This window comes from Gasterosteus aculeatus, chromosome 12, assembly GCF_964276395.1.
Source record: "Gasterosteus aculeatus chromosome 12, fGasAcu3.hap1.1, whole genome shotgun sequence".
NCBI lineage: Eukaryota > Metazoa > Chordata > Actinopteri > Perciformes > Gasterosteidae > Gasterosteus > Gasterosteus aculeatus.
Genome location: NC_135700.1, coordinates 5,693,749 through 5,721,748, shown reverse-complemented (window position 1 = coordinate 5,721,748; position 28,000 = coordinate 5,693,749). Strand labels below are relative to the sequence as shown.

General features: G+C 49.4%; 1 protein-coding gene and 1 long non-coding RNA gene across 8 annotated transcripts; one reads left to right on the top strand and one right to left on the bottom strand.

The window, feature by feature from the left end:
• Window positions 1–7: 7 nt before the first annotated feature.
• On the bottom strand, window positions 8–1,481 carry LOC144385321 (uncharacterized). Its single transcript, XR_013451551.1, has 2 exons — window positions 1,089–1,481; window positions 8–696 (listed from the first exon to the last, which is right to left on the bottom strand). It is a non-coding gene; the product is annotated as an uncharacterized LOC144385321 (long non-coding RNA).
• On the top strand, window positions 286–27,702 carry cskl (c-src tyrosine kinase-like). 7 transcript variants are annotated; one of them, XM_078085319.1, is made up of 14 exons: window positions 457–620; window positions 7,281–7,342; window positions 15,355–15,438; window positions 18,118–18,231; window positions 18,477–18,589; window positions 21,464–21,683; window positions 23,270–23,363; window positions 23,682–23,747; window positions 23,843–23,942; window positions 24,024–24,114; window positions 24,202–24,275; window positions 24,928–25,123; window positions 25,553–25,639; window positions 26,406–27,702. In XM_078085319.1, exons 3-14 carry the CDS (start codon window positions 15,424–15,426, stop codon window positions 26,586–26,588), a joined length of 1,353 nt encoding a protein of 450 aa, XP_077941445.1. In that variant the 5' UTR covers window positions 457–620; window positions 7,281–7,342; window positions 15,355–15,423; the 3' UTR covers window positions 26,589–27,702. The 7 variants fall into 7 exon arrangements, with proteins under 7 accessions (XP_040055681.2, XP_077941445.1, XP_077941444.1 ...); XM_040199747.2 differs by lacking the exon at window positions 7,281–7,342 and having other exon boundaries at window positions 286–620; XM_078085318.1 differs by lacking the exons at window positions 457–620; window positions 7,281–7,342 and adding an exon at window positions 14,107–14,596.
• The last annotated feature ends 298 nt before the right edge of the window (window positions 27,703–28,000 follow it).

The following is a 28,000-nucleotide window of genomic DNA, read 5'->3' as shown; positions in this document are numbered from 1 at the left end:
TTGTTGTAATCAGTCACACTTCTTTATTTAGGAAATGTTTGTGCATTTGGATAGAGATGTGTGTTTTGTAACTGTAGCTCGTTACTGTTACTGCACAGCTGTTTTTAGATTAAATTATCCCCAAGGAGACGTCTATTAAAAATAAAAAAAAGTGTGAGTCCAGTTTGAACCACTTGAACTGGTCCAGCCACCGTCATGTAATCCCACATTCCACGCAGGCAGGCAGACGGGCAGCTCGGGGGGGAAATCTAACCTCAGTAACCAGTCTGACATCAGCAGACGTTCCCCCCGCCGGCCACGCGGCGGCGCCAGCAGACCGCTCGCCCGCTCCGTGGCTGCGCCGCCCCTCTGCGCATGCGCGTTCCGCTGACTGCGCGGAGCCCATTTCCAGGCTGTAGGCCTCTGAGAGACACACACACACACGCAAAATACACGCACGCGCACACACACTAATGCAGACGGAGTCCGGAAAAGCGTCAGAGCAAAGCTAGGTGTGGAATTGTCTAACCTAAACGCGGCTAAACCTGGATGCCCCGTCCCCGACCGCAGGAGTCCTCCCCATGGCCCTTCCTCGCTGATTTGCAGCTCTCTGGTCGACACCACGGCGGAGTCTTTTCGGGGTGAGTTGCCCTCCGCGCAGCCTCTGGTTGTCCCGTTGTGTTGCTGCTGTTGCTGCTCTGATTGTTGCTCGGGAGGCTTTGGTAAAAAAATAAAAAAGCATTAGCGCCCAGGGGAGTGTAGTTATCTGGGCTGTGTATTGTGTATTTGACCGTGGTTTGCTTTACGTTCACCCAAGGGGCTTTGACGTGTTACTCCGCCGTAGCTGACGTTAGATCTGTTGGGGAACGCTAGCGTTAGCCGCTAGTTAACGTACCACGTAACGCCTCGACACCCATTATCGGACACGCGTATCGGCGTCGGGTCCTCCGTTTGGGTGCCACAATGCATTCATCGGGGTTGACCGAGTAATAAACACTAAATAACATACAGTTACCGTGTTGAGACGTGTGGGTTTTCCTTCACGTTACCTACCAACGTGTTGTTGTTGAGGGGGGGGGCTTTGGAAAAAAAAAAACCTAGTCACCCACCCTCATCTCATCTGGTTCCATAGTCGGACGCTGTGGTCGTGGCTGCCGTTTTGTGGTTCTGGCTTTTTACGTTTCGCTGTATTCTCTTTCTGTCTCCGAACACGTGTTGACACGCTGCGGTCCATTACTGCAGAGAAGCCCACACACAAAGCTGCCGGGCGGCGCGGGGCTACAGGCGGAGGCGTCGTGATGGATGTGGGTAAAATGGGGCTCAAGTGACCGGTCCGGGACTCTTGGTGTATCGGCGGAACAAAAAACAAAAGTATATCAAACTTGTGCTAAATTACCGCAGCCCGGGTCTTTTGTTGTAGTTTTGTTTTAAACTGGAACGAATAGCTTTGAAGAAGTCTGTGCGATAATGAACGCAGTGGTTTTAGCCACCTTCACGCTGCGTTGGGGGGGGGGGGGGGGGGGGGGGGTGAGCTGAGGTTCTGCCCCCTTCACGTTGAAGGAGCAATCACCTGCATCTCTCCACAGATATTGTTTCAATTTGTGTTTCGTTGCTACAGTCTGAAGCGTTCACTGTGAACTCTGTTGAGACGTACTTCAACAGAGTTCACGGTAACTGCAGATAATGGATCAAAATAATGTTCTGTTATTGTGGTTTGTTATATTGCCCAATGCTCTGCACCAAATTCCTGGTTCGTCAGCGGGGAACTGTGACTGAAATGTTCATGCCTTTGCAAGCTGGGTCATGACTTCCTGTTGTTGCCTGTTTTTTTTATAAATATTTTTTAGTCATTTTTAGGCGGACGAGCGTTTGGACTTCACGGTATAATTTGGATGTAGACATTATGCAAACAAGTTTTTGTTTTTTATTTTTTTTGTTAATGGCAAAATTGTCTTGAATGGCTATTTTTTTTTTCTGTCCAACTGTCTGAAAATGAAACCGATTAAGAAACAGCAGCTCGAGCAGATGTCGGCCGGTAATTATCTGACTATTAACCCACGTGTCTTAACTGTTGCTGTGAAGTAGCATGATTTCTTTTATGCTAAAAACCTTGATGCATAGATTGGTGAGAGGGGTGGGGCAGGGGTCTCGCCCTCTGTTATCCCCCTGAGGGATGTGGTGAACCCCACCGCATCGTGCCAGGGATCCATTGGCTGCGTTTGTCCAACATGGCAAAGCAAGGGGCTCCAGCGTCTGAATGAATACCTCCTTTTTAAAAAGTAGGGCGCTGCAGCTCTCCCATCTGTTCAGTCGGGCTCATCCTGCAAAGTGGCTTTGACCGCACCAAGTTCCTCTCCTTGTCAGAAGCTCTCACAGAGACGGATGGCTGGATCGGAGCATCTAATCGAGGTGCAGCTTGACGAGCACTGGAGGCGACGGGACTCGTCCACCGGTGATGTCTGCGGGCCCGGCCGCATGTCAGCTCCGTCCCTTTCAGCGCCAAGTTATGGGGAGGAGGGGCACTAAACCGTCGCTGTCTGGTGGATCCTAAAAGCTGCGACGGGGCTGCGTTGCTGCCTTGGGTGAAGCTCCGAGCCCGGTCTCATGCGCTCTCGGCGGGGAAGTAATGGCCCCTCTGTCTGTACACCAACCGTCTCATTGCACATTTGAAGTCCGTCCAAGGCCCCTTCTGACCTCAACACAATGGCCGCGTTTAGTCCCCCCCCTCCCCCCGATGTCCGCTGTCTCTTTAATCAGCAAGTGCAATAACAGAGAGGGGGAGGCGTCTTAATGCGGAGACGCCGGTGCAGAGCTCAACAGTGTACAGGACATCCCAGACGGTTGCACGGTAGGTCACTCTGCATTCTGCATAACAACCTCACGGGTTGTCTGCATTTGGGCAGCCCGGAGTGGCGTGTTGGCCATGCGCGCGTCTTTCATACCCGGCTCCACGGCGGGATGTGCCTCGTTGTGTCTCATGTGGTTTAGTGCAGGGTGGTTGCAAACGTTGCGAGCGGAGTCACGGCCCACTTGTTTGGGAGCAGTGATGGGAAGTGAAACGGGGTCCAGGTCTGTACCTCGCCTACACGCCGTCCTCTTTTCAAAGGCGTGTAGAGACCAAAGAGGCGTGTTCAACAGTGTGAAACCTCAAAGATATTCAATTTACTGTCAGTGACAGCTGACAAAATGAATGCATTAAGGCAGTTGCAGATACATTTTTGTATATATGTTTCATTCTGCAGGTCGTTAGTCTTCCCGTTGATAAACCTTTTTTACTCTCATCGTGTGATAATCTACATTTTAGATCTGGTCATTTATGATTATATTATTTTACGAACACCATGTCTTTAATGCATAGCAGCATCACATGGAACGTGACTGGAGGTTGAGGATGTTCCTAAGATGTGGATCACAACTCGACTATCGTAAACCCTTCATTGGTGATGCACTACTGCTGTGGGGTTAATGTTTATGTTCGTCTCTGTTCAGCACCTGCTGGGCTGAGAGTAACACCCCAAACCCGCTCCTGCCCCTCTTTCCCCGGTCATGTCCTCCTTCCCAGTGATCACGCCGCCCAGTAGAATAGCGCCATTGTGGCCGCCATCTTGCGCACAAACCCAGCGAGGCCGCTCCATCTGGGCAGCGGTCGGGTTGCCAGGCAGCTCCTCGACGGGCCGGGAGGTTTTTCTTCCACCACGCCTGCTGGCGGGCCGCACAATGTAGGCAATGAGCAGAGCCGCCGGGCCGACACGCGCCCAGTCTCCCACTATACACACGCAGGTTTCCCACCCATAATAAGGCTGTTTCAGTGTGTCGAAGTTGTATCTTGTTGTCAATGTTTGCACTGTGTGTTGCTACTGGACCTACAGTGGTGTTAAAAGGTTAGGAACTGGGTTGATACATCAGAAGAAAAAACATGTTACTGTGCACTACGGTACATGCCAAACACAACTGACTTTCAACAGATCACCAATGTATTTCTCTAAAACCTCCGTTTTTGTGATGTGAAGCAGGCAGATAAACCCTGTAAGGAGCCTCGTCCAGCAGCCGGACAACAGGCCCCAGTGGTTCCTGTGACCTGCAGCTCAAAGGTTTTACTAGACTCATTGCAATTTCCTACCTGAGGGGATCATCTGAGGACTCATAACTGGAACGTGGTGACTGGTACATCTGCCCCGGTCTACGTGCTCTTTGTTGTTGTTGTTGTTGTGCAAGACCTAATTTGAACAAGCATTTCCTGTCTGCATAGTTTCCAGAAGTGCATTATCATTGAATATAATGAGAAAAGCACTAAAGAAATGATCGTAGGTATGTGATCATGCATTCCAGCCACATTGTGTTCTGAAAGAAAAAGTCCTGTAAAGCAAACGAACCAGCTGATAAAGTAACAATCGATGTCTCACACAAGCCAGGAATTTGAACTTTTACGCTTCCAGCTGGCCTTGTCTGAGTGTTCTGCGTGCCTCCAATGTGTTTTTGCCCCCAGCGACACACAACATGCTGCTCTGATCGATGGCTGGCTGTACTTCGGGTAGATAAGATCCTCACTTGACGCCCCCCCACCCCCTCCCCCCCTTCCCCTTTACCGCACACAAAAACGCCTGTCTTCTGGATCGCTGTAGTCCACCTTTAGCCAGCGTGTGGAGATAAAGAGGAAGTAGTGCAGTCAGTATAAAGTTGCTGGGTTTTCTCAGTATAACTCTGCTGCCATTATTGGAAACATCCCAGGAAAGCTCTCGGGATGGTCACTGATGATGATGATGATAATGAATCCCGTCTCACCGTGGGGGGGTTCAGTGCGCGTTTTGAAATGCACCGCTCAGCACGGTTTCACAAATATGCGTTTTTGCTTTAATGTTGTCAGAGAGACTGTGTGAAGTGACCTGAATTAGGTTTCTAGTCCTTACACATCATTTCCTATCAAAGGAAGATCATTTGTTGGGGTTTCTCTGCGTAGAAATTCCCCTCAAGCTGTCTTTTATTAAGAAATATTTTCCACCGAAGCAAACCTTATTTCCCTGAGGTTTTTAATTGAGAGATCACAGCTCAGCTTACTGCGGGCGAGGCCTGCATCTGGGCAGGTTTCTGACACGACAGCTGAAGAGCCCCATGACTTACTGAGAGGGAGGGAGCGTCCCGGGTGCATACATAGATACTGAATGATGGATCGTGGATGGATATAAGGCACATGGATAATTCTTTAGGACTTATTTTCTCGGTTTTATCATACACACTAATCCCCACCACATTTTCTTCCCTTCACATCTGAAGCTGGCGTCCTGCTGTCCAGCATCTAATTTGATTATTTGTTTTGACCCTCGTTACGACTCACCGAGGCCGCTGCATAACACTCCACATGTGGGCTGATGCCTCTTCGTTAAGCTGTAAGCTCGTCTCGCTCATTAGCTTCGCATCGCCTGTAATCATCTTTACATCCAGGATCTCTTCCCTCTGCATGCGAGTTGTTGCCTCGCATCGTTAGCCGGACTAAATCCGTAACCTGCTGCAGCAGCAGATGTGGGTAGTGGCTCAGTCGGCGTCCACGTTTTGGGCGCTTTGTCCTCGTGCGAGACCCTGAACCCCGATTTGCTCCTGTAGGCTGTGAATGTTCGCTGTTGGGCGGTTGCTCCGGGAGGACTTAGAATGTACCGGCCATTTAGCATCGTCCCCAAGTACTCTTCAGCTCGCCTCAGCGTCAACCTCATTGTGTCCGGCCTCGGGGCACAGAGACATGTTGGTCGGTAGGTTGTCTTCATGCTTGTTGCGTTTAGGTCTGCCAGGCAACCACAAGATGGTCTATTGTCGTCGGCTCGGGGGTCACTGCGGTGTTTTCACCCAGATGCTACTGCAGCAACAAAGTCCTCGTGTCAGGCGGATTTCCTGGTGTGTTGTTGGTGAAGCCAGAACACGCCCCAAAGTCTTATTCTACTACATTCCTAAGAGTGCGTCATGCTGCTTAGCTGTGAAATGTAACGTGAGGTTGGACATGTAGATGCCAGAGTAATGGCTGCTTCTCAAATGTAGAGGTCGTCTATTAGTATCATTTTAAATGGATTGTGGTCTTTTAGTTGATGCACCCTGAGCTCCTAATAAAAGTTAGTATTTTGTCGGCCTAATCTAGGATATTTTATGGATTTAAAACATGATGAAAAAATTACAACTGTTGTATCCGATAATAACTAATGGAGAAAAACAGACCCAAAGCTGGTGATGAGGGGAGGAGTTGTGTGTTACTGCAGGTTGATGCAGGGACATCGCACGCCAGAGTGTTTCCTCTCTGACCCCCGTGCACAGTGAGGCCGCCACACGGCCAGACCGTCACCCGTCTGTGTACTACGTCCTATCAAAGCAGCGCTGATCTGATTTACATCCGTTCGGGCGCTGCTCCTGGCAGGCAATTAGGGTACATTTCCTCACTAAGCCTATGAAAAGAAGCTAATGACCTAGTTAACATGGTCTCCAGGGCCGTGCTATTGTAGCTGAAGAATTGGTGATTATCATCTGGTTATTCTGCTAAACTTTGCCTAGGCAGTTTTTGTCTTTTTATCACTTTCATCTAAAAAAAAAACGTGATCGGGGGAACTAAATCCTCCTCGTATTTCCCTCCCAGTTTTTTGCGGCGGCAGATGAAGATGATCTTTCATTGAAACGGCCATAAATCCACGCTGATTTCTCCTCTACTGAGGATGGTGATGTGACCTGACTGCATGCTGATGTCGTGCGGTGTGTCGATGCTAAAAGGGTACCGCGGTACTTGTACCTTGAAAGTGATTTTGCATATGTTTAGTAAGGTTACTTCCTTAAAATAGCGCACGATCATCACAGCGCACTCCTCTCCCTGTCATGCTGCCTGCACGCATGGACGGCGAGGAGGCGGGGCTTCTCGCCGCGCTCAGAGCACGTGATTGCAGGGGAGACATGGCCTCACGTGCCCAAGCGCTCTCTGATAGGCTTGTTGGGGGGAAAAAAGAAGTGAAAGTAATTTGGAAACTTTACATAGCCGTGTATAGTCAATGCCCCGATGGCCCCGTGTCGTTTTCATTAGAGCCGTGCTGTAGGCTAAAACTAACATTATGGCTATTTGTTTAGTTTTCAGGAACAAGCTGGTACAAAATGTGAGATAAATACATCTAGTCTTCAATATAAATATACCAGTATCGCATTTGTGATATTGAAAGTATCGGGTACCATGATCTCCATGGCAGGTATCAGTCATCATTTTGGTATTGTGACTACACTAATGTGTGCAGGTAAAGATCTGTGCATTAACACGCGTGCCGTCTACTTGTGCTTGCGTCCAGGGCTAAGGGGGCCGGCCTACCTGTTCCCCGCTGTGAAGAGCGCCCCCACGCTGTGCACTAATGTGAGTCTGTGGCTGCATGTGAATAATTCAAAGGGCAGGCGAAGCGGGGCGGGGCCTCTATTATTCATGGTTGGCATCGGAGCCGACAGATGACTGCCGTTAATATTAAGCAGCGGCAAACGCAGTCCTCTGCCAAGAAACCAGGCCGTCTTCCTCCACATCCGTGTCTCTCCTCTCTGGTTCGTCCCCGTCCCTCCGCTCCTCTCTACTCCGCCCGTCCTCTCTCCTGCTCTCTGCCCTCCATCTGCGTGCATCCCCCTCTCCCCGGGTCATCTCTCCTGGTCTGCGCTCTGCTTTCTCCTATTCTTTCTCGCCGTGGACTCAGTTATGCTCAAAAACGTCCTTGAATTGCAAAACAGCTGAATGTAACGTAGCTAAAGAATAAACTGATCTTCAGCTGGGCCTGAAATGCAGCTCAAATATGACTTTTACCACGTTTTCTGACAACGCTGCCAAATTAAGTCATTTCAGAAACTGTTTTCTGGGCCACAAGATGTGGCGAGCTGTCGACTCTTGTGTTGAGTGTGACGACCCGTCTCGTTGTTCCTAATAAAAAAAAGCTCTTCTCTGTTCTGGTGTCTTCTTCACAGCGGCTGCACGCTCTGCACACGCTCAATCTCTATATTTGTAAATCTTGTGTTTCCTGGTAACCTCTATAATCCCTACAATCCATTTTCTCCCTCTTCAGTCCTGAGGCTGTTTTTTCCTCCATGGTGCCAGTGCCCTGAATGCTTCTTTTTATTTGAAGAGATTTGAAGCTCCAGTCGCCGCTAATGCTGCTGCCATATTGTGCCGGCACCCCGCTGTGGCTGCTGCTAATGACATTCTTTGTGTCTCCATCCTCGTGCTTCGCAGCCTCACCTCCTCTGGTCTGAATGGGAGGGCTTGTCATGCGTTGCCATCAAAGGAGGGAGAGAGGCAATGAAAGCAGTGGCAAGCGCCCCCCCCCACCTCCTCCCCCGCTCCTTCTCTCTCCCCTCCTGGGATGTTTGATGCAACTCGTGTGTGTTTGAGAGACGGCATTTATTAAACCGTGGCTGAAGAATGCATTTTTGGATATGTGTGCAAGTAGCAGCATATATTAGGCCAGAGGACGTGGGCGTTTATTGGGTTTGTTTGTGTGTGTGTGCACGTTGTATATTCATTGTCAGCCAGAGGATGCACTAAGGTATAACAGTGTGCGTGCAGATGTGTTGTTAGACAAGCACAGAGCCTCCAAGAATCCCCCTCAAGCCTGCGTCTCCCTCCACCTCCCAATCCTCCACATTGGCTTCATCATCTTCTGATCTGCCTCCACGTATCATCCGCCATCCTTCTGCTCCTCGCTGCCTGCAGCATCGCCCCCCATCACATGGCGGGTAACAATGGACAGTTGGGGAAAAGTCAACACGACTACACACAATCGGCGTACTGTTGCTGTATTGCTTAACATAAAACCCCTGGGTGTGAGGATGACAACTTTAATTGGGTCAGTAGGGATGCAACCCATTTGTATTTTTTCTAAATATTTATTTTCAACAATGATTTTTTTTTTAATGTCCCTTAAATGGGAAAATAGGGAAGACTTGCCACTGCTGTGTCCAGGAGACCAAGTTCAGGACCTCACATTGTCGGTTGCAAAGAATACAGATTCAAGGTAATAATAGACGGGCATGAATACAAACTGATGTCGTTGCAGATGCCGTTGAGTAGCATCATGAGAAATGTATTGTGCAGCTTATCTTGACCGTGGCCAAAATACAGGCCCCATATTTTCTTTCTCTAACAAGGACCCCAATTGCATGTTAACGTATTTGGTTGATATAGTTTAGCTGATTAAATCACCCTTAATATCTATAAAACCGCGTTTAAGCGACACCCAACGTGGTCCAGATATAAGGGTTAGGGTTTAGAAGGCAACGCGGTGTACATAACGTAGCACTGAGCGCCTCCCGACTGCCTCCGCCTGGATGAAGACGGGGAGGATATAAATAGCCGCGCCCGGTCGAGTGTGTGCTGACACTGGAACCGCAGCGCACGGAGCTCAAACAATAGGCCGCCGCCACTACCCTTCCTCCCCGCCGCTTACTCCAGTCCAGCGGCCTCCCAGAGGCTCGAGAGGGGGGGGGAAGTTTCGCTCTTCCTTTCTTTCTCCCTCTTCCTGCCTCCGTGCTTTTGTACACCGGAGCCCCGTCACTCGCCATCAGAAAGGGCCGGCAGTCTTCCCCACCGGTCTGTAGCGCCGGAAGAGGTCTCTGTCACGCTGCTCTATTCTTCATTCACTTAGATAAAGATGGGGGGAGACACACAAATCCCTCCGTTTCCCCGCCCACGTGTCCCCCCCCCCCCCCCCCACCCGCTCACTTCAGGCATCCAGCAGGCCACCTCGGTGCTGCTCTGCTTGCATCCTCGGTACGTGCTAACGAGCCGGTGTGTCTTATTACCGCCCGTTAAAGTGTGTTAAGTGTGGGCTGGAAGGTTGTTAGTTCAAACCTCTGAGCCATCTGGTGGGTCTGCATGGAGGACATGTCTTTTAATCCTGCTTTTCATGCTCCTCCTAGAGCGATTAACGACTAGATGCCCTTGAGCAAGGCACTTATCTCTAATCCCTGGGGTGCAGCTGCTGCTGGATGCTAGTAGCCTGTGGTCGTGCTGGCCGGCGGCGTCTTTTAGACGTTGAATAAACGCTTCAAAGACCACAGCAACCTCAACTGTGCGTTCGCCCCTTTTCTTTCGGGTGGCGGCTAAGCCGAAGAGGAGAGGAGGGGGGGGGGGGGGGGGGGGCGCGGAGTTCCTGTGGGACATTAAAAAGTCCCACAGCAGTACAAAAATAATTCCAAAAAAAGAAATGCAAGAGGCTTTAAACGCTTCGCACTCGGTCGTAATCGAGTAGGCCTCTCGCAACTCTTTTTGCTCCACGTTGGTCTTTTTTTACTTTATTCCCATCCCTCACAGCTCCCGTGTCCGCCTGCTCTAATGGAGGTGTCGGCGTGTCTACCGTGCACGGGTCAGTACCAGGATTTAGTCCCTGACATGGGACATGAAATGCCTGACAAATCAAGGTACCACGTTATATAGAAAGTTATGCCTTAAAGCTTCGTGATTATGTAGTTTACCATCCAATGGTCTATTGTATGCGTGTTATAAGGAAGTGGCTTGAAGTGCAGGTTGATATATTAACATCTAGTTAATCTGAAATTTAGTTGAGCCTGCAAGTCCATCAGCTTGAATGATCGAGGGCCGAATACAGGCACCACTTTAATCGGACCTCTTCGCTAAGGACAATGATCCTGCTGTTCTGAGTGAAACTATACCTAGATGTGGAGACCGGCAGAACGCGCATCAGTCCAAATGAGACGAGCCAAACGCCAGGAAACTTCCCTACGTTGTTTCATTCACTTTTTGTTTTGTTTGCTCCTAATTTGGCAGCCAACCACGTCGCTACGCTGTGATGTAACGCAGAAACACGCCGCGTGTGCCACTTATCGTTAGACTTTCTGTTTCTGCACTCTCCTGCCTTTCCTCTCATTGGACTTTACGTGTCCTACTGGACCCGTCATGGTCACCGGAGCTGGGGCTTACAGTCTGAGCAGCTGCCTGGTGGAGCATACGGAGGGTTTATCCTGCGCTTCAGAAGAAGCGACGCGTCTCTTCACTAGATCCTGTCTGTAAAGGCCAAACCGTGACGGCTAAATACGAATCGGTGACCGGCGCTAAAATCCATTCTCTCTTTCGTTCACTGTACCGTATTTGCATATTTCCTGACCAGAGGCACCGTATTTATTCACGGACTGTAAACGCACCTCACGTGGCGTCTTCATGTGCCGCTGCAGACCGGCCCGCTGTAAAGCGCTTTGCATACTGAGAGGTGTGATCCAGCCACGGGTCATTTGTTGTTGACCGTTCCATCCTGTCTACTCCTCCTTCAGCACCGGGAGCCTTTTTGTTTGGTGAGTTTACTCTATATTTGCATACCCAGCACGGCAGATTTCCATACCCTCGCCATCCCGGTCCTTTTGCTTGCAGTTCGCTACCATATAACCTGCAGACAAGGTGCGATACACAAAGCTGCACTGTAGTTAAGAAGCCGCCCTGAAAGGCCCTTTAATTTAAATAGACATTTTTGATGGGACATGATTAGATTTTATATAATTGTATGTATATGTTTGTGGACACATACCGACATTAGGACTGGGCAGTATAGCGGTTTGCAATAGTCATACCGGTAAATAGCCGGAACAACTGTTGTCACGTGGCTCTTCGGCAGGCAGCCAAACGTGTTGTTCACGGCTCGCTGCCGAAGGCTCAGTGGTCGGAGCTTCTTGTATTGAGGTGGAGTTTGTGACACATACATTTTAATTAGTAATTTGCAATACTAATAATTGTACATTTATAAAATGACACCGCCAAACTGCACGCTGGGTACGGCTCGCCCGCTACCACAACAAGAAGAAACTCTTTTTGCTACATTAAAAAACTGAAAATGACATTGATCAGTGAACAGCTGTGTAGTCGTCCGGCGTCAATGAATGAATGTTTACTCTGAAAATAAATGCAGTGAAACCTCCAGAGTCATACAAAATAATGTCATATGAATTGTTCGCAATTCTGTCCGGCCCAAATATACTTTATATATATATATATATATATATATATTTATATATATATATATATATATAATCCATCCATCCATTGGTTGACACCAAGTTGGATAATGCAGCACAACCCAGTCTTACGGCAATAAAGTCCTATAATTGAACATTGTTTTTGAATGTATTGATTATTACGTTTTTGCCCAGCACAACTTTACTGTAGGTGGAGACCTTTAGGTTTTCGAAAAGCATCATAGGGTGGTTCCAGTACGTGAACGTAGGTTCAGGCAAAAAATGTAACTTTAGGTTTGGGCAGCAGAATCACTAGGCAACAAAACCACTTGGGTTTAGGTAAAAATGTCCTGAGTCCCACGTCAACAGTTTGGGACACCAAATGTGTCTTGTTTGGTCCGTCCACCTCAGCACCTCTTTCTCTCTGTCCAACACTACGTCCTCTTGGTCGGCCCAGCTGCAGCGTCCTCATCGTACGTTGGAGACAATCAGTCCCAGAACAGGTCTGCACACTAACAGGTGAAGTTGGCTTAACATCCTGTTGCTCTCATTTAAACGAACAAACAAAACAATCCTGACATGACGGGAGTTTGGTTGGAGCGAATGAGGCCGTCAGCCCGTTGGCGTGGTGAGCGCAGTGAGCGCGGTGTTCTCTCTGCAACAAGCGCTTGTGTTGCTCAGCTTGACTAACCGGACTTGGAATTTGTTGTGAATGTTGTTCACTGCTGTCCTTTTGTCAAGTTTGATGGGAGCGATTAGTGTCAAATGGTGGCTCGGTGAATTGAATTTCCCTCTGGACCGTTGATGACCTCGTGATTTAAAGGTCAACTTTTATAAGCTCCGGTAGACGCTGTGTTAGCAGCACCCTGGTGGCCTCGGACCCGCTCGGGGCCAGACTTCCTGTTCACATAACGCGAGGTCATGTACCATAGCTTTGGAATCTGACAGCACAGGTCCGTCTGTCCAAGCGTTTATTGACTCACATGCAGCGCTGCCTTCCTTTTGGACGAGCATCAGCTCATTAGATCAGAGTGCAGGATAAATGTGATACGTTTTGGGGTTTTTTTAATTGTAAGATGGTGATTTCATTGTGCAATTTTAAATTTCTGTGCTTTTACTCTCACTTTTCAAGGGAAAAACAATTGTAGTTTTCAAAGCTACGGTTTTATTGTCTAATTCTACCGTCCTTTTATTTTTTGCTATTTTGGTTTTACCCCAATTGTGCGAGTGGAGCAGGAATCTGTTTTCTTCTGCGAGGTAGAAGACGTGGCGTTGATTGGTTTTCCCACAACGAGGCCGGGGAGGCTTGGAGCAAAGACGCACACCGGCCTCCAGTGGGGGTTGAACCGAGCGGCGCGGAGCTCCACCAGTCTCAATGCCCGAGTGAACCGGAAACAAAACATTGCTTTATCCTCAAAAGTATAATGACTATGCAGATATTTGCCCTCTGAGGCACAGCCCAGTGAAATATTAATACGGCGTAACGAGATGATTATTAGATGCAACACCCCCCAGTCACACGTATCGTCTCATCTGGATTCACCAGTGCAGCAGCAGCAGTGGAGCACAAAGAACCAGGCGGACATTTTAAGTAGAACACCACACTAGTTGTAGCGAAAACGACACGCAGGATGCAAACGGTAAATAATATTCCCGCCATCCGGCGAGGCAGAAGCGCGAGGCGGCGTTTGGCCGCGGCAACTCCTGATGCACAGAGCGAGAAGAGGAGGATCGGTTGGTCCTCCATCACGTGTGGCAAAACCGCTTTAGCACCGCGTCCAAAAATCCAACCTTCCCTCGGACTTTGGCAACATATTAAACGTACGGGGCCGCAGGGCAACGTTGGCCAATTGGTATTAAATCCAAGTCCAGAGGAACGTCATCGCTGGGGATTCAGATGAAGACCGAACCTTTAGGTTTAGGCAACAAAACGATCGGCCGGTGTGCTAAACTAAACCACTGATCTGGGTTTAAGAAAAACGCAATGGTCGGGTTTTGAATCAGCCGGCGCGCGCCCACACACACACACACACACACACCAGGTAAACCTTGCACCATTTCTAATTGTTTTCGCTGCAGTGGCACTGTTTGTCTTAACACTACAGAACGCAAATATGCAGCGAGGGTGGTGTTACCCAATACGGCAGCACAACATCTACGCCTTCTTTCTCGCCATCAAACACAGATGGTATCACAACGCGCTGTGCTCTCCGCGCGGGGGCCGCAACGGCATTGTTGTCCGTGAGAAACGGACTCAGCGGCGTCGCTCCACAGTCCGCCAAAAGACGAGTGAATCGCAACCGGACCCTTTCCACTCGGAGCTCTTTCTCTCACTGAGCTCCACTTGAGCAGCGGGATGCTCTTGAACCGCTTGCAGGCTTTCCTCGGCCCTGAAGAGAGATAAGAATAGCGCTCGCTCGGCTCATGGCGTGTTTGCGGGCCAGCAGTGCTGCTCTCAAAGCTTAGAGAGAAAAGAAGCGGGTGCCCCGTGGGCGCAGCGGAGCGGAGCAGTCCACGCCTCGGATATATTCGGCTTCGTCCTGCAGCGCTGTGCAATTAGGCCGCTTCCTGTTTTGAACGCGGGACGCGGCAGCACTGTTGAGCTCTCAGAGGAGCGTGCCAGCCGGGACGACTGGACGCCGTGTGTCATTTTTGTGGTGCTCAAAAAAAGGTGCTTTGCATGCGGGAAAAACGACTGTCAGGTTCTGTGGACAGAATGTCACCTTCCATGTAAGGGACTAAATCCAAGTGCAAGATGTGGGCACTTCTTCTTATTAAGTGCATCTGCCTGAGAAGTGCATGGGAAATCAAGCAGAAAGGGAGGTGTTTAAAGAGTTCGTCTTCTTTTGAGGTATGAATTCTGCTCCAGTTGTTAAGTCAAGTGGGCCAGAGAAGCCCGTCTCCCTCTGGACGAGTGAAGGCTCCTCCCCGCTTAGAACAAAGCGCTGGAAAGTATGCGTCAGCCCCTTCCTCCCTCTCACTCGCCTCCCTCCCCGTGTTTCTACTTCCTGTTCCCTCGGCTGGGCGGATGTGAGACGCTTTGAATAGAAGCAGTGTGCTGCGGGAGGCCATATTCCGTTAATATTCCACCGCTAAGCGGTTTATTCAGCACCGTAAAAGTTCTGTGTGCTGTTAAGAGATGCAAGCGGGCTGACTACAGTACATCTCTTCCTCTTCCAACAAGTGCGTTTACATGTGTACCTTTATGGCTTATACTGGAGGACAGGAACTTTTCTTATGCTAGTGGTGGTTCTCAACAATCAGGCTACAATTATACAGTTCAGCTTTAACTTGCATCAATGATGTCAATATACAACAGGTTGAATCTCTGTTCTGAAGCATTGGCCACAGGACGCAGTTCATCTTGTTTTTATCCTCAATCTCTTGTTGATTGCTTTTAATCGCTTTCCTATCGTTCTTTTGTTACAGCTCTGATGGTACTAGCTGAACAGTGACCGCTACCTGCCCGAGGACACCTGCTGCCCACCCGCCCTCATCATGTCTGGGGTGCACGTAAGTGAATCTGTTCTTCCCCCACAGCCACCTGCTCTGCACTACATACGCGTACACACATCCACGCAAGGGGAAGTTAGACATTAAAGGTTAAACCATGGACAATGCTGCAGCAGGTGATCATTGTCATTACCGATTCACCTGCAAATCCTCTTTTAGGGTAAATAAAGAGGCGGTTAGAAAACATTCAACGTGACTTCTCTAGAAGTCAATCAATCAATTGTCAGAATATTGTTCAATAGATTTCTCTCCTTTGATTAGCTAAGGGGTTTTCAGCACTGTGGCTGGAATTCTGCTCTTTTCCATTATTACTTTTCCAGAAAGCAGTGATTCCTACGGATAGCAAGATGGTTTGGGGCGTGGATCCACTTGTTATGTATAGTTATGTAAACGTTTTTGGTGAAACTGCCCATCTGTCACGCATGTCAGCTTCACCGAGGCAACTTGACTCATAAAGCGAGCACGCACATACACCGACGTGAGCACGAGGTGCTGACAGGAACCGCATCCGTAGTGATGCATGGCTGCACAGAGCTGGTGAGCACGCATCCGTCAGCGTGCTCAGCTTTTAGTGCTCTCACATTACCGCACTGTGGTTTAACTAATGTTTCACAAGTGCCGGCTTCCAATCGCTTTCCTTCCTGCCAACGGCCGTTCTCATTGTTCCCGGAAATTTTTCTTAATAGCTTTTGCAACCAATAATAATTGATGTTGTAACACCGCAATCTGTAATCATATCAGATTATCTGTCCTATTTGAGCCCCCATAGCCGGGCAGGGCACCATTAATAACCCCACGGATCCAGTGGCACTCTGGCTGATGGTAAGAAGGCCCGACATCCTACGCACACAGACGGTTTTATATTAGAAGTATCCAGTAAAAAAACCAGAGGGACTCAAAGGTCACTCGGGTTGAGCTAGAGTTGAATGTCGAGTATTGATCAAATACTTTATCTGGTTGACCTTCAAATACGTCCAACTGTGCAGTGGGAAGACGCTAAAGTCAATATACATGAATATAATATTATATGTATCTATGCGTGTGTGCACACACACACACACACACACACACACACACATATATATTTCCTTTTTTTATATTGTCGGTGATAAAACTGTAATAAAGTTGCCCTTGATGCAAAAAGCAGCCTGTGGTTTTTAACTGTAGTGTCTTTGTGTATCGCAATAAGCTCCATTCATTTCGATGACCAAAGCTCCTGAAGGGAAAAAGACCCAAGTGACACACTGTGTTTCGGGAAGCCAGTTCTCACAAAGTCCGTTTGTTGGAGGTTAATAACAGCTGAGATTTGGAGGGCGATTCTTCATCCTCTCTGTAGCCGCCATCAGCAGCGGTCCAAGCGCTGACAGAGCGCACCTCGCCGGCTCGCACCCACCTGCTGCTTTGTACTTTGTGCTCCTTTCGTTCGCTCCTGTGCAGCGCGGTTATACTTTTGATAACGGCGCAGGCTGAATGTGCACGCCGTCCTCCTCCCAGCTGTCATTTCCATTCGTGTTTGGAGGCGCGCTGCTGCCATGCTTGCATTATTCAGAGTGACTGACCGGCCTTTCACGGCGTGTTCAGAGAAAGGAAATTGGGAGGAAGAGGGCTGTGATGTGGGGACTTAGTTTAAGATGAGGACGGGAGATGTCCCTCACGCACGCCGATTATTCTGTGCTTCAGAGGTAAGACACCGTTTAAAAATGATTATTTATTTTTTAGACCTCTGTTCCCACGTGGGGCGCTGCGCATGAAATTACCCTAATAGTGGAATATGTGCATGGTGGTAAACGTGGTCTTTGACTTGGACAACGATGGGGATGCATCCAACATCACAGCACAACGTGAGCTTCCTGTGGGCGGATGGTTTGATGCAACAATGAAGTTCAGTGCATTTAGCAATAACAAGAGGCAGAGTTCAACAAATAAAGAGCAGACGGGCAAAACAGAGATAACTGTAAGATGTGTAAATAATCAAATGGAAGTGTTTTTCCTTCACGAAATGTGTTCACTTGAACCACATTTTCCTCTAATGTACCTGAAGGCGGTTCCAATGATGGTGTTGTGCATAGACATTATATAAGAAGTGGAAAAAGTTGTCTGGCCTAGAGTGTGCTCAATCAGAAGGTAGCCACGTTCACCACGTGTTCTGATTTATGGTCCGTTTGAGTCCAAACGCTCATTCACTACAAGAAATATTCTGCACTGGTTTCATCTAACGTTTGGTTTCCCATGACGATGTAAAACAATAGGCCGAAAATCACATACAGTAAAGGCGTCACAACCTGGTTTCACAGCAGCAGAAAACTTTTCATTTCCCTTCTTTTGTCTCAACTCCATTTCCTCCGTAGTTCTGCTTTCTGCAGAGCAGCGCCGTCTCCTCGACCTTTTGCCGAGCTTCACACGAGCCCCTCGGGGGGGTATTCATCGCTCTAATCCGTGAAGTGGGTGGCGTTAGCGTGCATACGCACAGATATGGATTATCGCTGAGGATCTGTGCGAGCACTCAACGTCTCTTTGAGATATTGTTGTAGGTTTTGAAAATGCAAGCGGAAGTTTGTGCCGGCACATATGACCACAACAATCTTCAAAATGTATTTTTGCTTCTTGCAATGATTTGGAAATTCTGGTGCTTTTGTGTTAAAAATGTCCTAAGGTTCCTTGTTGTGTGTTGTGTGGCAGGTACCATGGTCGACTGGCACAGAGTGTGTAGCCAAGTACAACTTCCAGACGGCCACCGAACAGGACCTGCCCTTCTGTAAAGGAGATTTACTGACCATCATCGGAGTCACCAGGGTAAGTGTATATATGATCTACGCATCACCTACGGTTTATTACCACTATATAGAACTCTATGGCACGTAACGTCTCATTGGGGCGACTATCTTTATAAACACGACTCCTGTCGTAACTTAAGAATGGAGCATTTTGAACCGATACGAGCTCTTAACCTCTGAGGTCAGAGGGGCCCTTTAATGCTCGTCACCTCCGTTACGATCGCCAGCACTGATGCTGCGTTGTCACTCGTGTGTCCGACTCAGGATCCCAACTGGTACAGAGCGAGGAACACGGTGGGCAGAGAGGGCACCATCCCGGCCAACTATGTCCAGAAACGGGAGGGTGTCAAGTCAGGAGGGAAGCTCAGTCTTATGCCGTAAGTAGCGTACGACAAAGTGTCTCTTTAATGTCACTCAAAACCTTGTTTTTATTGTGTCGTCTGATTTACACAGGATGATGCGTTTGTTTGCTTGTTGAAACTGTGACAATCTGCAGCTGCAATCCAAATAATAATAAGCTTGCGTGTCCTTTTTATATCTTTGCCACATTGTGTGTGAGCGAGCGAGTTCTCGCATCCCCTCGTTCACTCCGGCTCCCCCGCAGCGCGGTGAGAAGGTAGCGGTGATTTTTCGAAAAGTGAGTCAAAGCATCCAAGGATGGAAAAGCCTCGTGCTGCATGTCTGCTCTGGTCTGCCACCTGCTGCGCGCAGCATTTTAATCGCGCTCTTTGAAACGACAGCAATCTTAAAAAAAAGAAAAGAAAAGAAGAGCGGAAACGTAACATGCAAATGACGAGAGACAGGAAGCCGAGAGCATCCGGGCTGCAGCGGGATCCTCACAGCTATGATGTCATTTGAAAGCTGCCAAACGTTTGTTGTAGTCGTTAAACTTCACAAGAGGAGGTTTTAAACGTCAGGGTTTCAGTAAAGAGGAAGTGTGGAACTATGAGAAGAGAAGCGCCGCTCTCGCTGAGAAGAGGCGTGCTCCACCATCAGCCTTTCCAATAAAATGAGATAAACATTGCAAAAGCACTTTATTTTGAGCGTTGAGAGGTTTGACATCTTGTACACAATTCAACGTTCAGTTTAAATCATGTTTAAATCCACTCCCTTATTTGCGGAATGCACATATACATCAATGTATAGGATACATAAAATCGATACATAAAGGAAGAAAAGACCTTTTTAAATAAATCTCGGCAGTGAAAATAAGATGGGAAAGAGTACATATCATTAAATAAATATTAGAAACCTATTAGAGTATTAAAATGAATATAGCAGCAGTAAGTCAGACATGCTGACTGGCTAAATCCATCTGAATCTTGCATTAGCTGTCAGCTTCTAAGTGTTCTGGTTCTGTGCTCAGAGAATCAAATCTCCTCCTGCTGCCACTCTAACATCCTGTTGGCAGGAAACATTTAAATAGCCTTCTGACCCTCTGTCTGACTTTGTCACCTGCCCCTGGGACCTTTAACCTCTCCCTCTTGCCTCCACTACGCCGCCTGTCTGCACCCATTTTCAACGTGGTCATGGGGGTCACTCAGTGCCGACTCCCTAACAGATGTCTCGGACCTCTTCGCGGTTACATAAGGGTTCATCTGCGGTTCCTATTGTCCCCATTTGCGCCCTGATTGATTCCCACCAATGGATGCAGTATTCGCCTCGCTGCCTTTGGCCTCCCAGCAGCTGGTTCTCTCTGCTGCCCCCGTGAGGCAGACGTTATGACGTGCGCCTCCCACCAAAGAGACCCTCGGCTTACAGCCCTGCTGCTCTCCTGCCCTGTTGTTCACCGCATGGTTTGAGCCCTAATTTTAGTACGACTTAATGTGCGACAACCGCAGTTAACTGAGAGCAGCCAGGGTGTGTCCACCAAACGGGCTGTGTGTGTGTGTGTGTGTGTGTCTGTGTCTGTGTCTGTGTCTCCAAGCTGGGCCGGTCCACGCTTGGCGCGACCCGCTCCCGGATTAGCGGGAGTCAAAGGAGGCCGCTGTCCATCGGAGGAGCCGCCGGCACTGATCTAATCAACTCAACCCGCACTAAGCCGACGCTTAGTGAGGAGGAGGAGGAGGAGGAGGAGCAGCAGCAGGAGGAGGAGGGAGTGATGCAGGACGCCTCGGGAAAACCAGGCTGGATCAATTAGAGACGTTGATTACCACTTCTTCAATATCCAAGACGGACAGAGAGGCTCTGTAGGCCAACGCAAGCTTTTCACACGAGAAATGACATGAGTCGCTTGTGTGCGTTTGTGTACTCACTACTCGTTACACTCACAGGCCTTTTGCCATTATGAGGGAAAATAAGAACGTCCTTGTATGAGCAGCAAAAGACATGTCCCGTGTCCCATACGCGTTACACATGACACACACATGTCTCATCAGCGGTGATCAGATGCAGCAGATTAATTACCCCAGCACGGTTCAGACACCGGATAATACTCAATATTATTATTATTATTATTAAAGTGACTCATTACGGAAATTAAACGCTGCCACGTTGAGGAAGCAGAATCAGACGGAGGATCATGTAAACGGGGGCTTGTAGATTCTACAAATGTTCCCAACGTGATCGAAACCAGGCTCCGATGTGCGCGTGAGCGCGCTTGCTGGTAGCATGTGGACGTGTGCTGAGGGTGAAGCGTGGTTCCACAGACGGCTTTGCTGCTTATCGGAGAACAAATCAAAGTCCTCTTGTCGTTCCGTCTCGGGGGGGCGCCTGACGTCAGCCAGGAGCTTGTGACTTGGCTCCGTCTCCTGCCCAACTGCCTCGTCTGAGCACTTACTTTTCTTTCCCCTGTTATCGCAGAGCGCACGCGCCACTTTCCGCGCGCGTGTGTGTGTGTGTGTGTGTGTGTGTGTGTGTGTGTGTGTGTGTGTGTGTGTGTGTGTGTGTGTGTGTGTGTGTGTGTGTGTGTGTGTGTGTGAGCACTGCGCTTCCTGTTGTTTTGGCCCAGGTGCTTTCTCACTGACTGCCCTGGAGCTGAGGGCAACCGCCCGTCCCCCCCCCCCCTTCCCCTGTCCTCCCCGTCCCCCCCGCCGCAGTGCGTGGAGGCGGATAGTAGCGCCGACCCACAGCTGATGAGGATTTGAGTCGTGGCAGCGCCGGGATGAGATCCGCCTCTTTAATCGTCTGCGATTGTTACGTAGACTTGTGTTTTGTAGTAAATTGCATATTTTGAATCTCCCCTTCTTCATCCCCGTTTGCCATTTGGATGCTTACTCCCCGTTTCCTCCTCCGCCTTCCCGCCCTCACAGCTGGTTCCACGGGAAGATCACCCGGGAGCAGGCCGAGCGGCTCCTCTACCCCCCGGAGACGGGCTTGTTCCTGGTGAGGGAGAGCACCAACTACCCCGGCGACTACACGCTGTGCGTCAGCTGCGACGGCAAAGTGGAGCACTACCGCATCATCTACCACAACGGCAAGCTCACCATCGACGAGGAGGAGTACTTCGAGAACCTCATGCAGCTGGTTGAGGTGAGGCGATGCTCCCCTCGCGCGGTGCAAAAAGATCAAGTTTGACGCCTCGCTGACATTCTGTCCGTAAATAAGTCATCATGTTACAATTGAGATTTAGAATCCAGCTTGAAAAGACAAGACTGTTAAACGAAGGTAAAAGGTACTTTTACTATAAACACACACACACACACACGAGTGTCCCTGTGGATGGTTTACATTCTTCATAAAGCCATCTCACTTTTAAGTGGACCTCATCTCGTTGCCTCGCTGGCTGCTTGGAAGTGGACTGAAGGAATGTGCCAGCTGGCACCGAGACATCTACGTCCCCGCTGCATTCTCCATCCGATCTTATATCTCTCCCTCTCTCGTTCACACCCTCCGTGCGTGCTTCTGCCTTCCACTTCCTTCCTCTACCTCCCTGGTGTATGCCTGGCATACTGCTATCTCCTCCTCTTTGTTATCCCCCTCAACCTCTCACTTTGCATGTCCTCTCTCTCTCTGCAGCTGTATCTTCTCCCCTGTGCCTCCCCTTTTCCCTCCATAGGAGGCAGTGAGAGGATGCTTTGCATTCTCCTGTGTTTGTCTGGCTCTCTCTCGTTGGCCTGTTACAGCAGACACACACGTACATGCTGACACACCCCGGGCCTCCTCCTCCCTGTCAATCACAGCACTCCCAGCGTCATTATGGGTCACAGGAATGCAGCATGTCTGCATAGGGTGAAACAAAGGTGGCGCTGTGTGGTATTTTAAGGGTGTGATGGCAGGGTGAGTAAGTATGGTTACTTAAACCTTATGGTTTAATTATATATTGTAGGATTGTGTGCTAAAAACACTTTATTTTCTTGCCTTGCATATCTGGATTTTAAGGAATTATGCTAATTATTAGAACATCCCGTTGTCAAAAGGTGTTAAATCTACATTTTGTGTGATTTGGCATATACTTGTGTTGTTGTTGTTGACATATGTGGCTACACGTGAGTCTCACTGCTGGGCAGCGTAGTAGAGCGGATCCCCTCCTTCACCATGCTGCCCCCTGGTGGTCGCCACGGCAACTTACACTCTGTTATGTAACGTCAACACAGAGCGTTTGTTCTCTTGCTGTGGTTGATTAGCTGGAGCGGCTAATCAATCATGACCCATGTTCGTTAGGAAGACGCTGCTCTCGTATCGATGAACGGTTGAATTGGGTTTCAGTGCTCCGCGTTCGTTCCACGTATGATTGGGCATGAGACGAGTGTCATTACGCAACCAGAGACTAATAATTGGAGTCGAGCGCTGAAACAAGCGATAACTACTCATGGCCTCCCGTTCCATCATGCTTGTTGTGTCGGAAGAGTCCTCTAGACAGCCGTCCTCAACGTTGATGCGAGATGATAAATGTTTTCTCCTGCTGTCTCTCTTCGGTGGAGGTGAACACCCTGTTGTCCTGTACGCATTTAGTCCACTTAGTCCCCCACTTCATCAGTCCTTGATCGTTCAATAGAGTGAACTATAACTGCAGAATTATTTGTGAGACAAACAAGGCAGACAATGTAACCTTTTATGGAAATGCCAACCAGGAAAATGTCCTTGAAACAAACAACTTGTCCCTTGTCTGTCCTCAGCACTACACCAAAGACGCAGATGGCCTTTGCACCCGGCTCATCAAACCCAAGCTGATGGAGGGAACGGTGGCAGCACAGGACGAGTTCTCCAGGAGTAAGGACACACTGAGCTCATTAAACGCCGCCCCGCAGAGGACGCCGGGGCATTACTGTGTTTACGTTACGGTAACGAGGGCCCGAGGGCCCTAAAGGCGTCCATCAACGCCGGGGTAATTAATCCTGGAGCCTCCGGGGACCAGTGCCTCGACAGCCCCCAAGGTCGACCCCCGTCTTCCTCTGGCCTTTCTTCGTCCCTCGCCGTGTTCTCGCTAACTGACGAGAAGCCGTAGTCATGAGTGAATTTGTGTTGGAGGAATGTCCTCGGGCTGTGGTCCGTGGCGCGTGCTCACCCTCATCTGTCCTCTCTCGCCAGGCGGCTGGGCCTTGAACAGGAAGGAGCTGAAACTCCTGCACAGCATTGGCAAAGGGGAGTTTGGAGGTGGGAGATTTCTGCGTCATTTACTTTCGTCCAGCTGATCCTCGGTGACGCCGCTGTACTAAAAACGCGTTCTCCCGTCTTGTGTCCTCCGTCAGACGTGCTGGTGGGAGACTACAGAGGGAACAAGGTGGCGGTCAAGTGCATCAAAAATGACGCCACAGCGCAGGCTTTCATCGCCGAGGCCTCCGTCATGACGTGAGATCCCTTGAAGTTCAATAAATACAATAACGCACTTGATCACAGGTTGTATTCCACTCACATGTTTTCTGCTCTCAGGCAACTGAGGCACAACAACCTGGTGCAGCTGCTCGGGGTAATCGTGGAGGAGAGGGGCAGCCTCTACATCGTCACCGAGTACATGGCCAAGGTATGTCGCACTAGTTGTTGCTGTTGTTGTAAAACCAAACAACACAATTCAAATTTACCCCCCCCTCCCCCCTCCGCTGGGTCACAGGGCAGCCTGGTGGACTACCTGCGCTCCCGAGGACGGACCGTGCTCGGCGGAGACTGCTTACTCAAGTTCTCGCTGTGAGTCGCTCTTCAACGCTCTTTGAGTACATACATGTGCACAACAGACCAACGTTTAATCAGCAGGGGGCCAGAGGTGGGGGGGGGGGGGGGGGGGGGTCGAGAGCTAAACGGCTGCTCTTTAGCTGTCGGGATCTGAATGGAGCTTCAAGAGAACGTTGTCACGCTCGCGGAACTGGCAAACATGAAAGAAGCCTTTGTTCACCGGAGCCACCGGCGCGCGGGGTCTTTGCCTCCATAAGTGGCTCATTCATCCGCGAGTCAAGTGCCTCAAAGTCTTCGTTTATCTCCATTTATCCATCCGTTTTTTTAATTCAACAGCCATTTAGCCGTCGCTCGGCTCTAAATGACTGCGAGTATTTTGTGATTCATTTCCAGTGTGAGCCATGTGTCCCCTGAATGAGTCCTTGTCAGAGATGTGCAAGGGATTAGACTTTCACGGCGCGCAACAGGAAGTGAGCAGAAACTAGCAAATTTTCCCGATTGAGCCGGTTTTATTTTTGTGTCCTCCACCACGTCAACAATGATCTCTGAGGTGCATTGGTCATCGGAGGCGTCTGGCAAGGCCACAGTAGTGTCCACGTCGGTTAAGGGAGAGTGTGCACACCTGTGGGTTTTCCCTCATGTCTCCCGTCCCGCTGTGTCCGCCCAGTGACGTGTGCGAAGCCATGGAGTACCTGGAGGCCAACAACTTCGTGCACCGGGACTTGGCCGCCCGCAACGTGCTGGTGTCCGACGACAACATCGCCAAGGTCAGCGACTTCGGCCTCACCAAGGAGGCGTCGTGCATACAGGACACGGGCAAGCTGCCCGTCAAGTGGACCTCGCCCGAGGCCATAAGAGAGAAGGTGAGCGGCAGCGGGGGGGGGGCGGGGCTAATGCGCTCATTTTTTTTTATTGGGGGACAAAACGGTTAACTCCTGACGCCTGCTTTGATTCACTAGTTCGGGTGCTGTTTGTTAGCAGCCGTTGTTCGACTCCCTACATGTTCTCCCCGTCATCATTCACATCTGCATGTGCACATGCTCCTTGGAGCCTGCGCTGAAATGGAATTCCAACTTACTGAGCACATTTAGTATTTTGTGCTTATTGTCACGCTATTTGTGTTTCCTGACTTGAACTCGCACCAATTGCACCAAAGCAAAGAAATTGCACCAAAGCAAAGTAAGCAAGAGCGTTTGTTTCATAGCTGGACGAAGCGGAAAATACCTGCATGAATTTCTCTGTGTGTAAATTCAGCTTCTCCCCTCATTCTTCTTTCTTTCTTTGTCCTGCAGAGGTTTTCCACCAAGTCAGACGTCTGGAGTTACGGAATCCTGCTTTGGGAGATCTACTCCTTCGGGCGCGTGCCTTACCCTCGAATTGTAAGTACCTGAACGCCACGTTGGTGGGACTCACCGGGGTGCACGAGGCCCCAGCGGAGGGCAGGCATCTGCTTCTTTGTGAAGTGACCTCAATGTGCCACCATGTGTCCTTTATTAGGAATTATAATACGTGTAGATGAAATCCAGCGTTATGATTGGTTGAGGGGGAGTCACGGGGGGTTACATTATTCAGCGATAATGTACAGTTGCTGTTCACATTGACCCGAGCGTTCCGTATCACTGCGCACTCAAAGTATCAGGTTAGCTTTTACGTGACCTTTAGTTGACATTTTAGCTTTTAGCCTTGTGGCGATCGGCAAAAAAATACCCTGAAATCCCATAAATGATCAGTTTCGGGCAATGCGAGCTCTCACAACTGGACAATTAAGGTGGATGTCGTGAGCGATGTGAATGCATGAGATGGTGTTTACGTGCACGTACAGGGACAATTTTTCTCTAGACTACTGAAATGAGATAGACGATGTTTGATGGCTACAACTATTTTGTGCTGAAAGGCAGCTATTTACTTACTATTTATAATTCAGCTGGTAGCCGTATTACCCCTGAACTGTTACATTATTGGACGACGACGTAGAGCCACTCGTACCTTTTTGCTTAAGTAAAATATTTTTGTTGCCTTCACATATTTATTCAAGTAATGAATAACCTTTAGGTCGGGATGTCAGGACGCAGCTGCTACCGGCGCAACGCGCTCATTTCTCTCTCTCTCTCTCTCTTTCTCTCTCTCTCTCCCCCTGTCTCTCAGCCACTGAAAGACGTGGTGCCCCGGGTGGAGAAGGGATACAAGATGGAGGCCCCGGACGGCTGCCCCCCCGTGGTGTACGACCTGATGAAGCAGTGCTGGACCCTGGACTCTGTTGTGCGGCCCTCCTTCCGCATGCTGAGGGACAAGCTGCAGCATATCAGAGCCAAGGAGCTCTACCTGTGAAGAGGAGGCGAGGGGAGAGGAGGGGGGAGACACACAGTGGTGCTAGGAGGAGGAGGAGGAGGAGGAGGAGGAAAAAGGAAAGGGACCACAGCATCTTCCTCCTGCCTGCCCAGCCCACAGACCTGTGGGACTACCGTACTGTGCCTCCCCACCTTTGACCCTAGGCCGCCCCCTGCCTTCACACCAGGACCTTTTTTTCGGTTTGTGTTGTAAAGCTTTTGCCAGACTGTTTCCCGTCGCCTCGACGGGCCACCGCTCTTTCCTCACTCTTTCCCCTCCGAAGCTCTGTCTTCTCCTCTGGTCCAAGCCCCCCCCCCACACCTGCAAGATCCCCTTGTAGTTCCTGTTATTTTGCTTCTCCCTCCTCCTCATCGCATTGAGAAGGGAGGCTGGCCTTTTTCCTCCACGTGTGCTCCGCCTCCCCCCCTCTCCCTGTATAACCCCCCCCCCCCCCCCCCCCCGGCGTGGCGTCAGGCGTGGGGCCTTCGCTCTGTGCTAAAGTGCCTCCAGACTTCCCCTCCAGCTCGTCTTTCAACTGGACTGTTGTAGTTCCATTTTTTTTATTTGTATTGCTTTTTTTAAGAGATCTTTTTTAATGCTTTTGGGTTTTTTTCAGGGAGGTTATCAAGCCGTTTTAAATATTAGTGCCATCTCCTGCACCTCCATGACAGCCTCCCAGAGGGGGATGTTTCTTTTTTGTACCATGAAGAGCGTGAACAGGGAGGGAGAGGAATTATGGGGCCACTATCATGTTTGTCCTCTAACCACCTAAATGGTAGTGGGGGGGGGGGCAGGACGATAACGGGAGAAGGGCGGCGAGGCAGTTCACAAACATGGTGGATTCATCATACGTGAGCTTGTTTTTATATCGAAATATATTTAAAGGAGTCTAAGAAAAAAAAAATGAACAAGGAAGAAACTGACTAGTGTGGAATAAAAAAAACTAAAATAAACAAAGGAGGACTCAGAAGCCGGGAGCGTCTCTGCTTTAGGGACCTGCAGGGTCGGGTGGTGCATGCTGTGTGTGAGAGGCCTTGGGTTCAACTGTCAGTGCTTTCAATGTTCAGTGTTTTATTATGCTATCATGATAATGAATAAATCATTCCATCTGAAACACAGCGTGGAAACACCTGCATCATTGTATCGCCGTGTATTTGACTTTGTTAAACACTTTTCTAACTACAGCATTGTTGTCAGTTGTAGAGCATATTAAATAGTTTAGATACGGATGAAGGGAAGGTTCACATTTTCCAAGTAATCACCTTGATGGTGTCAAATTGCATCAAACAACCCGACGAGTGATGTTTTTTTATTCATCGCCCGGCCTGTGAAAAGGGTCCCGAGACAGAGCGGCTGTGAACTGATGCTTAATAGAGAAGTGTGTCTCGCAAAAAGGCCCCCACCTCTTCACC

Excerpts from the sequence above, each read along its gene's own strand:
- cskl (XM_040199738.2), top strand. The coding sequence starts at position 17,979 with ATGCAAGCGGAAGTTTGTGCCGGCACATATGACCACAACAATCTTCAA. Across the intron at positions 18,030-18,117 it reads ACCACAACAATCTTCAAAAT|GTACCATGGTCGACTGGCAC; the intron begins GTATTTTTGCTT and ends GTTGTGTGGCAG. Across the intron at positions 24,115-24,201 it reads TCACCGAGTACATGGCCAAG|GGCAGCCTGGTGGACTACCT; the intron begins GTATGTCGCACT and ends GCTGGGTCACAG.